The 12,144-nt window shown below is 38.6% G+C and overlaps 1 protein-coding gene across 2 annotated transcripts in view; it reads right to left on the minus strand.

The window, feature by feature from the left end:
- sncgb (synuclein, gamma b (breast cancer-specific protein 1)) overlaps positions 1-3,582 on the minus strand; it is a 22,602-nt gene extending 19,020 nt beyond the window's left edge. For both annotated transcript variants that reach the window (XM_063003635.1, XM_063003634.1), the window contains exon 1: positions 3,231-3,582. In XM_063003635.1, coding sequence (XP_062859705.1) covers positions 3,231-3,351 — 121 coding nt within the window. In that variant the 5' untranslated portion in view covers positions 3,352-3,582. The remainder of the gene's footprint in view (positions 1-3,230) is intronic.
- Positions 3,583-12,144: the final 8,562 nt, after the last annotated feature.

Genomic DNA, 12,144 nt, shown 5'->3' on the forward strand with positions numbered 1-12,144 from the left:
CAATGCAACAGCACTCTCTATAAGGGAAGAAATAATGTGTAATATTAAATGCATCATTAGATTTCTGTATAGATTTTAGTCATTCTTGTATTTAATTAAAAGTAAGTGATGTCACAAAAATGTAAATATAGACATTTTACTATGCATAACATACTCTGACATCCATAAAACATTCAGAATTCATGTAATTAGCCTTCAGTAAACAGTTTATCCTGAAAAGGACCTGATCCACTCTGATACTTGTATTCACTCACTCACACCTAATGGGCAATTTAGAATGGCAATCCACTTACCAGCATATTTTGAAAGGTTGAAGGAAACCGGAGTACCCAATGAAAACCAACACAGACAGTGACAGGAAGCTAGTATTGGACGCAGGACCTTAAAACCCAGGTGTTGTGCTGCACCCACTCTACCTGCCACCTATAGATCAAGTGTTGGTGCTGCACAGCCTCAGTGCCACCTTTGCTAACTGTCTGTTGAATTTGGCGTGTTTTTTGACAACGTGGGTTTGCTCCTCATCTCTGGTAGTCTGATTATCTACTATTGTCTACAACTGCAGAGTTCTCTTCATCTATCTACAGGTACAGTAGTTACTCATTACACAATATTCATCAGTTCAAGTTTTTAATGTTAAACACAGTCATGGACAATTTTGTATCTCCAATTCCCCATACCTGCATGTCTTTGGACTGTGGGAGGAAACCGGAGCTCCCAGAGGAAACCCATGCAGACACAGGGAGAACATGCAAACTCCAAACAGAAAGGACCACCTGGGAATTATCCCAGAACCTTCTTACTGTGAGGCGAGAGTGCTACCCACCTAGCCACCGTGCCGTCCCAGGCTACAGTATGTCAGTTAAATGATAAATGCATGACTCCTAATAATTACTATAAAAATGTAGTATTTTTAAAATATATACTATGATATTAGTGTCATATATTCACGTGGTTGCTGGATGCCTCACAGCAACATGAGTCCTAAAACCTAGGTTTGTTCCTTGCCTTTAGTCTTAGGAGTCTGGCTGCATGTTTTTTTGAATGTGTGTAATGGATTGGCCTACTGGCAAGGGTGGATTACTTTTTTGAGTTTCTGGGACCCCCTGCATGCCTAATAAGATAAAGGGGCTAGTAAAATATGTAATTGAATTGTCATATTTCTATTTCTGCTGAACGGAAATAAGGTGCTATTAAGCATCTCAATCTCTTCATGCCCACCCTTACAGGTCCTCCACTATGGAATCAGACTCTATATCAGACATTTTGTAAGATTAAAAGCCACATCAACAAGCTTTTTCAATCTGAATATGATTTTATGCTCAGTTGCATTTTACTACAGTAAAATTAGAAACAAGCACATTATATAGAGGGTGACCTTGGTAAGAGGAGTGGTGCAGTCTGGGAGACTGGAGCATGCATTCCTTTGCTGCAGTGTTTGAACATTAAAGCTGATGCATGGTGGTGGATTGGATTAGTTTATCAATCTGATCATGCTGGAATTATAAATGACTTGCATTACACCTGGTACAGAGCACGTACGGACCAATCAAGCGTTTGGTTATAATAAACTTGCAGTTTTAGGTAGGGATGGGCATCGTAAGCATTTTGCTACCTTAAAACTAACATTTTACTGTATTAAACAGTATTCAGATATTCTCATACACATATCATTTTCAATAAATAAAACACTAAGGAAATACTGTGTTTTAAATCTATTTATTGCATGACTGAGATGAAGAGCCAGAAATCCAACAAATATCTTTTTTTATCTAATTACATAATAATTTCCAAGATGATTAATTCAGATATTTGAATATGCATGCCCATCCCTAACAGACAGGAGGCCAGTACACCTACTGCTTTTATTTAACGGTGGGCATGGGCATGCATTCTTTCCTTTGGTCTTTTGCTATCATTCTATCAGAATTTATTCATTTTTAAATCTCCCATCACATTCTTTGCTGTTCTAATGAGCACGTGCTGCAGCCGGAGCAGCAAACGTGTGACATAACACACCATAATGCATTATCCAATCCAGCATCTCTCTCCTTTTTTTAGTGACAGAAATGCTATGCTGATCTCACCCAAGCTAGCAAATCCTGCCGCAGAGGCACACACTCACACACTTAGGGGAGGAGGGATGGAGTCACGCAGGAGGGAGGGGGTTGGTGGTGACGACTACTGCAGTGCTCAGCTGATGCTTATTAATCACTCCTTATAAAATATATGTTGGCACAATACAGCGCGTTGCACACAATGATTATTAAATCAGAGTTCAGAAGATCAGAAACCTTATAAGATCACTTAATAATTGTCTTATAACTACCTGGAACAACACACTGGATTCTCTAAAGGCCTGCACAAGCTATTTAATTAATTAGGTTATTTAATTACTTAATAGGTTTACAGGTGTAGGTTCTGATTAGCTGTGAATTAAAACAGATGAATAAGGACATCCCTGCATTAACAGCACATTTGTACCTTAGTGAACAGAAATCTGTACATGACCCTTTTTCTAAAAGAGAATACTGAGAAACGATAGCGTTAATTAATTCATTTCTCCAGGTTCCCATGATAAAATACAAAAAAGAATTGACAAAAAAAAGACAAAAATCTTTACTGTAATATCATACACTACTGTTTTTTGTAACACAAGCAGTGTTGAACGTTGCGGCTAAAATGATTATGAAGTTTTTACTATTTTATTCACTATTTTATGACTCTGTTCCCTTTGAACTGACTCTGCAGTAATTTGGCCCAGCTGTCTTGACAAATCATTACCGCCTACTCGGACATGCTGTAAATAAAATATGCTTTTTCAGCGTCTCAGTCTGGGGCATCTGTGCGACTCCTCTAACACTCTCAGTGTTGTATTACTATCTTCGTTGGTTAATTACATTGACATTCCTTTAAATTGTATTTTAATAAATCTAAATAATGCAACACTTAATTACAACACTAAGCTTAATCTATCTGCCAATTTTAGTTGGCTATACTCAATAGGAACAAGCCAAATGTCTGCATGATGTCAGTACTGTTTAGTATTCCTATCATTCATATCACACTGGGACATGTGATCCTCAATGTGAGTCACATACATGCTCAGCAATCAATCGCATACTCTTAGCTTCACAGAGATTACAATACCAGCACAGTGTATGATCCTGCAACAGGACACACAGTCTGCTCTTTTTTCATACTGGCACGCTTCCCACATATTTAGCACTTACCCACATACAAAACACCCTCCTTGGTCTTCATAGCCGCCTCCTCTACACCAGCTTTGGTCTTCTCTGCAGCGGCCACCACTCCCTCCTTGGCCATGGAAAATCCCTTCATTAGTACATCCATGCTGGATGCTGCGTGTGCTGCTGATGCTGGCTGTGATGCTGTGATGGAGCAGAGAGAGACTGTATCTCTCCGTCTTAATGTGCGCCTGTTTCTGTGTGTGTAACTACACTATAGAGGATAACACTGTGATTCTGAGCAGAACAGAGACACACTAAGCCACACGACGTTGAGATTGGTGGGTCGAGTGGGTGTGTGTGTATGAGAGAGAGAGACGATGGAGCAGATCTAACAGGACGGGGTGCAGAGAGACAGAAACTGCTGGATGCTGCAGCACATTTATGGCGTTCTGCAGCTACGCACCGCCCCCTCCCCCCCAACACAATGGCACATTGATTAATGTCTGATACTGATTACAGTTTATGCACAAATATTTACTTACTCAACGAATTATTAATTCATAGCGAAAATCTGTGCAAATGAGTGGTAGATACAGCAACATATAGCTTGTAAATAGCTTATTTGTGCTTTATTTATTTATAATTATAATGTAACAATGTTTTGCTGTGATAATTATGATCATAATGTAAAGAATTGCTAACATAATTCCTAGGCAAGACACTAATGTATGCTATAATGATTCAGCTACAATGTTTTTTTTATAATTTTTATAATTCAGTGCCTTTTGGGCTGAGAAACCTTGTCAATTATATAACATTCTATTAGAAGCTGGGATATAGGTCAAGTAAATCTTTTCAACAGGAGTAAGATTTGGTAATATAATATATTCCACTCAAACGTTTAGCCCCAACACAGACAGTCCCCTATGAAACAATTTAAGATTTGATACGGACACGCCTGTTATGATCCTAAAATCAAGGTCCTTACAGTAAATAACACCCTGTATTAATTTTTAAAAAGGTTAATACTGTTTATTTAGCATGGAAGACATGGAATAATCCAACAGTACATTTACAGCATTTAGCAGACACTTTTATCCAAAGCAACTTACACGATGAGCAATTGAGGGTTAAGGGCCTTGCTCAGGGACCCAACAGTAGCAACTTGGTGGTGGCGGGGTTTGAACCGGCAACCTTCTGTTTACTAGTCCAGTACCTTAACCACTGAACTATCACTGCCCTAGTACATTAACATAAATGACGTTTTAGCTTAGCTTGCCTGTGAATAATCAATACAACATAACTATATTAAATTTATTTATTAATTATATGCTGCTGCAAATTAAAAAAAATGTTAGCTGACACCTTTCCAAAAATATCTGTTATCAATGAGAATAAGGTAATAAAGTGATAAGCTTATAAGCTAAATTGTCAGTGCTGCAATTAAGCTAGATTGCTGTACTAACCACCTATCTCCACAGCAGTTAACTATAAATGGATCACTTACATGTGTTTCATATTCTAATGTGCTAGGACACTTTGTATCACTGGGTTTTTGCACACTAGAATTGCTGTGCATGTTACACAAGTGCTTAATGTTGCATTAAGTTCTGTCTCAGCAGCTACCAAATGCTTGTTCTTAGCTCTAGGCTAAAATAATAACACTTTTATATGAAAACATCCCTCAAATATCCCTAAACTGTTACCAATTCGTTATAAATAAAAACGAAATAATTTTTTAAAACGAAATAATTTTATTTCTATTATTTATAGGCATGATAAAAAATATTGGCACCCCAACATTTTTTTCCAGATAGTGCACCACTTCTTTAGGAAAACTGTTGCAATTACAAATGCTTTGGTTTTCACATACTTATTTCTTTTTTTGAATGATATATATTTTAGGCGGTGGATGATTCTCAGCACTGCAGACATGACATGGTGGTGATGTGTTAGTGTGTGTTGTGATACGGTGTTCACTCGCTATCCACTCTATTAGACTCACCTACCTAGCTGGTTCACCTTGTAGATCATCTTTTGCTGCTGTTTGAGTTGGTCATCTTCTAGACCTTCATCAGTGGTCACAGGACGCTGCCTACGGGGCGCTGTTGGTTGGATATTTTTGGTTGGTGGACTATTCTCAGTCCAGCAGTGACAGTGATGTGTTTAAAAACTCCATCAGCATTTCTGTGTCTTATCCACTCATACCAGCACAACACACACTAACACACCACCACCATGTCAGTGTCACTGCAGTGCTGAGAATGACCTACCACCCAAATAATACCTGCTCTGTAGTGGTCCTGTGGGGGTCCTGACAATTGAATAACAGGGTGAAAGCAGGTTAAAAAAGCATGCAGAGAAACAGATGGACTACAGTCAGTAATTGTACAGTAGAACAACAAAGTGCTTCTATATGGTAAGTGGAGCTGATAAAATGGAAGTGAGTGTAGAAACAAGGAGGTGGCCATAATGTTATTACCGATCAGGTGTGTGTGTGTGTGTGTATATATATATATATATATATATATATATATATATATACATATATATATATATATATACATATATATATATATATATATATATATATATATATATATATATATATATATATATATACATATATATATATATATATATATATATATATACATATATATGTATATATATATATATATATATATATATATATATGTATATATATATATATATACAGTGTATCACAAAAGTGAGTACACCCCTCACATTTCTGCAAATATTTCATTATATCTTTTCATGGGACAACACTATAGACATGAAACTTGGATATAACTTAGAGTAGTCAGTGTACAGCTTGTATAGCAGTGTAGATTTACTGTCTTCTGAAAATAACTCAACACACAGCCATTAATGTCTAAATGGCTGGCAACATAAGTGAGTACACCCCACAGTGAACATGTCCAAATTGTGCCCAAAGTGTCAATATTTTGTGTGACCACCATTATTATCCAGCACTGCCTTAACCCTCCTGGGCATGGAATTCACCAGAGCTGCACAGGTTGCTACTGGAATCCTCTTCAACTCCTCCATGATGACATCACGGAGCTGGTGGATGTTAGACACCTTGAACTCCTCCACCTTCCACTTGAGGATGCGCCACAGGTGCTCAATTGGGTTTAGTCCATCACCTTTACCTTCAGCTTCCTCAGCAAGGCAGTTGTCATCTTGGAGGTTGTGTTTGGGGTCGTTATCCTGTTGGAAAACTGCCATGAGGCCCAGTTTTCGAAGGGAGGGGATCATGCTCTGTTTCAGAATGTCACAGTACATGTTGTAATTCATGTTTCCCTCAATGAACTGCAGCTCCCCAGTGCCAGCAACACTCATGCAGCCCAAGACCATGATGCTACCACCACCATGCTTGACTGTAGGCAAGATACAGTTGTCTTGGTACTTCTCACCAGGGCGCCGCCACACATGCTGGACACCATCTGAGCCAAACAAGTTTATCTTGGTCTCGTCAGACCACAGGGCATTCCAGTAATCCATGTTCTTGGACTGCTTGTCTTCAGCAAACTGTTTGCGGGCTTTCTTGTGCGTCACCTTCCTTCTGGGATGACGACCATGCAGACCGAGTTGATGCAGTGTGCGGCGTATGGTCTGAGCACTGACAGGCTGACCTCCCACGTCTTCAACCTCTGCAGCAATGCTGGCAGCACTCATGTGTCTATTTTTTAAAGCCATCCTCTGGATATGACGCCGAACACGTGGACTAAACTTCTTTGGTCGACCCTGGCGAAGCCTGTTCCGAGTGGAACCTGTCCTGGAAAACCGCTGTATGACCTTGGCCACCATGCTGTAGCTCAGTTTTAGGGTGTTAGCAATCTTCTTATAGCCCAGGCCATCTTTGTGGAGAGCAACAATTCTATTTCTCACATCCTCAGAGAGTTCTTTGCCATGAGGTGCCATGTTGAATATCCAGTGGCCAGTATGAGAGAATTGTACCCAAAACACCAAATTTAACAGCCCTGCTCCCCATTTACACCTGGGACCTTGACACATGACACCAGGGAGGGACAACGACACATTTGGGCACAATTTGGACATGTTCACTGTGGGGTGTACTCACTTATGTTGCCAGCCATTTAGACATTAATGGCTGTGTGTTGAGTTATTTTCAGAAGACAGTAAATCTACACTGCTATACAAGCTGTACACTGACTACTCTAAGTTATATCCAAGTTTCATGTCTATAGTGTTGTCCCATGAAAAGATATAATGAAATATTTGCAGAAATGTGAGGGGTGTACTCACTTTTGTGATACACTGTATATATATATATATATATAAAACCGAGAAAAAAGTCAAACTGGACAAAATTGCCTTCTCACACTTGTAAAGAATAATTGGTTTTCACTCATATGATGTTTTTTTCTTTAACCAGTTTAACTAGAGAAAAGTTCAATCAATCTTTGTGTCTAAATGTATCACATGAAGCATGGAGAAAAGAAAGAATAGCAAAGATTTGACAAAGGATGTGTAAACCAAAATTGTGCGAAAGCATGAACAACAAATAAATTAATGTTCCTGTGACCACTGTTCACAATGTCACAGTTTGGAAGTTTACAGTCAATGGCACTGTAGCGAACCTCTCTGATGTAAAAGAAAAAATGGTGGATAAAGAACCTCAATCAACCTCCAAACAAAATTAATGACCTGCAGACACAGTGTACAATGTAAGCTTGCACTACCAGTTGTCATCTGAATGAAATGGGATGCTGTGGTAGGAGATCCAGGAGGACCCCACTACTGCCACAAGAGCCACACAAAAGCCAGATTGAAGTTTGCCAGAAGTCACCTGAGAAGGCCACAGTTCATCTGAGAGAATGTCCTGAGATGAGACCAAAATAGATGTATTTGTTAAAGCACATCATTGTAGTACAATTTACAGAAAACAACAAAAAGGACTTCAAAGAAAAGAACAAGAGACAACCCTCTCTATTTTATCTGGGCTTGGGAGAAAAGTGCACTACAATGTGCACTACAATGCACTGGTTTGTGCATTTAGCGGCTAGGTATCTATAGGACAATTCAGTGTTTCCAATTAGCCTGGTGGCATGTTTTTGGACTGTGGGAGGAAACCGGAGCACCCGGAGGAAACCCACGTGGACAAGGGCAGAACATGCAAACTACCCGGACTGCCCCACCTGGGGATAGAACCCAGGACCTTCTTGCTGTGAGGCGACAGTGCTACCCACTAAGCCACCGTGCCGCCCCTTATGATTTTAATCACAGTTACTACATGAAAATTTGCATAGCTGTAATATTCAAAGTTATATTTAATATTAAAAGTATTTTGTATTTTTTTTTTAATAATAAACTAAAGAAAAGGAATTTTCATAACCCTAGGAAATCCTGGATGATTAAATACAACTGCAATTGTAGGAAATTCAGCAAAGAAACAAAGCCATTCAGAAACAGCTGAATCATTCTCTTTTTGTAGCCAGGAAAGGATATGACTACACAGCAAAAATCTGCGTCCAGTGTGCTGTGGGTTGCAGAATGTCCATCTTCCTGGCTGTAGCCGATTGGCCAAGCAAAAGTGTATCTGACAGAGTCTAGGTTGTAAATCTGAAGCAGAGGAGGTCTCCTGAGGTCTTAGAGATGGAGTGATTCCTGATGACAGCAAATGAAATGTTCTTCTACTCTAGACTCAATGCTGCTTGCAAATGAGCAGCTGTGCGCAATTAGTCACCAGATGCTTCTCTTACCACCAGCATTAGTGTGACTTAGACTGTCAAACAGAATGGAAAGTAGACCAAACATGAACCATGTTTCTACAGTGGCTCTAACATGTCATGAGATAGCAGACACCCACTTTCTTTACTGTCTCTCCTCTCCTTTCATAGCAAGTGTGAGTGAGTGTTTTTGGCAGGTGGTGCAAACAGACTTTTTAACCCAAACTACAACCCCATATCAGAAAAAGTTGGGACAGTATGGAAAATGCAAAAAAAAAAAAAAAGTAGTGTTCCTTACATTTACTTTGACTTTTATTTGATTGCAGACAGTTTAAACCCGATATAGTTCATGTTTTGTCTGCTCAACTTCATTTCATTTGTTAATATACCTTCATTCCTGCATTTCAGGCCTGCAACACATTCCAAAAAAGTTTGGACAGGGGCAATTTAGGGCTAGTAATGAGGTCAAAAAACAAAATAATGTGATTCCAAACAGGTGATGTCAAAAGGTGATTGTAATCATGGTTTGGTATAAAAGCAGCATCCAGGAAAGGCTGAGTCTTTGATGAGCAAAGATGATCAGAGGATCTCCAGTTCGTCAACAAATGTGTGAGAAAATTATTAAAATGTTTAAAAACAATGTACCTTAAAGAAATATTGGAAGGGATTTGCATATTTCTCCCTCTACAGTGCATAATATCATTAAACGATTCAACAATTATTTATATTAACAGACTTGTATTATATTCATAATGCTTCAAATACTTAATATTCATTTTGTTAATTCTTATGTAACCGCTTGATACTGATCAGGGCCTCAGTGAATGGGCTCAGGGTTTTTTTTTCTAACTTCAATTGTGTGTACTGTGTAGTCTCTCCCAGCTAGAGTTACAAAGCTGATTGCAGCTTATCCAAGTTAGAAAATGCATTTCTGTGGCTACTTTCCAGCTCCAGATGTAAGTTTAGTTTTTAATTATCCAAGAAAAAAGACTGTCTAGTGACTGTGCTTTAACATTTGATAGATTTTTGTCTTTATGTTAGAATACAGTATCCTCACCTGCACCAATTACTGATGGCATTTGTCATGTTTTTGCCATTCAAGAACAAATAACCTCAATGTTAAGTCAGATCTTACTTTGGAACTCTAGTCAGACATCCATTAAATGGTGCAAAACACATCAAGTATCTTCAAGTATCTCATTAGACAAATTCGAATTATTTAGCTGTTAATAATCAAACTCACAGTGTTTATTATAGAGCAATGTTATTAGTTTATTGCAATTGATTTCTAAGTTATCGGGTCTGTTTAATCTTCTCAGGGAGACTTGGAGACCTTTGTAGTCAGTTGTGTGGGCTGCAAGCTGCCAAAGGATAAGAATCCCTGACTGTCCCCTCAGACATATTGCAAAGTGGCAAACTTCAACTTATCTTTGTTTGAATTTGTAAAAAAAAGCAAATTTTGTTTTATTTTCATCAACCTTTTTAGTCTGGTTAGTGTCACAGCAGGCTTCTTACAGACTGATAGGACCGCTGAGATTTAAACTCAGATCTCAGCGGTGGTGGGCTAGCATATAAGACTGCAAATTTAATAAAGTAAAACATCAATCTCTTTTCTTTGTACTGTTTTCAAATGAAAATCTGCACATTTTTACCTACTGTCCAAACTTTTATATACTAAAAAGAGCATCTTTACTTTTGGCCATTACGGCTTGTAGTAACAGCCTCGTTGTTGGGTTAATGGCTAAGGACCTTTCACTGTTTTAATAAACCTCAAATGCTCAGGGTCGTTTTAGAGTTCATTTTGGGAGAATCTCTGAAGCACTTCTGACACAGCTTCAAGTTACATCCAACAGAAATCACACTCCCCAGGAGAAATTGTGTGGGATATAAATTAAATACAGACCTCCAGCATTATATTGTTTTAATGTGGTCCTGATTAAGACATGTTATGGATAAAATGAAGTAATGCATCCCAGGGATATAACATATGATGAATGAATTGATGTTTTTATTTAGATAGGAATGATGCAATGCATCTGTAATGCTGGGTTAATGCTTTTTTTTTTTGCTGATAACACATCCTACTTCACCAGCACATTAACAATGCTTGTGCAGAAGCCTGGTTTAGAAAACAGCAAACTTTAACTTGTTTTAACTTTTCTCTTTGAAATAATCTTTTGCTATGTTAAGTCTATTCATTAAAAATATATTCTTATAAACAATTATACTGTATGTAAACTTGTTGCTTAAAAAATAAGGTGGAAGTTTTGCATTATTATTATTAGCACAGTGTATTTCGTTAATACATTTAATGTTTTTGGATCAGGGTTCTTTAACTCAAGTCCTGAATGTCCACTGTCCTACAGAGTTTTGGGCATTTCACACCTGATGTAGCTCATAGCAGGTATAATAGCAGCATAGATAATTAGCCCATGGAGTATTGCAGAGAGTCAGACTTGGTGGTGGTGGTGGTGGGCTAATGTAAAAGACTGCTGGCCCACCCAAGTATCCCTACCCGAATCCATATTTTGACATGAAGAAACAGACTAACAATCCCACACAGACTGCAGAACTGATTTTGTTTACTAGGACTTTCAACCACAAATGGCTGTAGCATTATACAGATGCAAACTTGTGACCCTATAATGACAGCATGAATAGAAGCAGTAATTTAGAAGCAGTAATTTAGAAACATACAATTCATTTGGAAATTGATTTAAAAATAGTTGTTGTTAATTTATGTCTTAGCTGACCAAAATTCTTTATTTTGTGATGGAAAAGGGTACCACTGTTCCAAATTAAGCGTGGTACATAGGGAGCTCTTGATAAGTGAGGTGAAAACAGTGTTAAGCTAAGAAAACTGAGGGTCTGGGGCATCCAGCAAGCATTTGTTGTCACAGCTGAGCTGCAGGCCATAAGTTAAGCCAGACGGACACTGAGCCAGGCCTACACGTTACACTGCAGTCAACAGAGACCTGACTTTCTTGAGCTTAGCTATATAATAAGACCCTTCTGTCTTAGATCTGTCACTAGTCCAAACAGCTCGCACCCTGCACAGCTGCTTCGTAGGTGGGATGTTGTCTCTTCAGCTTGAGAAAGAGCAGCTGATGTCTGGCGAGAGGACCTATGGCCGAAATGGGGTCAGCGCTGAAAACAAGGCCTCCAGTGTGTGAGCGTACTCATTTATAATTGAGGACACAGACGTGGAAGCAGGCTTTGGTCATGGGTAATATTCAGTG

The sequence above is a fragment of the Trichomycterus rosablanca genome, chromosome 10 (assembly GCF_030014385.1).
Source record: "Trichomycterus rosablanca isolate fTriRos1 chromosome 10, fTriRos1.hap1, whole genome shotgun sequence".
Classification (NCBI taxonomy): Eukaryota; Metazoa; Chordata; class Actinopteri; order Siluriformes; family Trichomycteridae; genus Trichomycterus; species Trichomycterus rosablanca.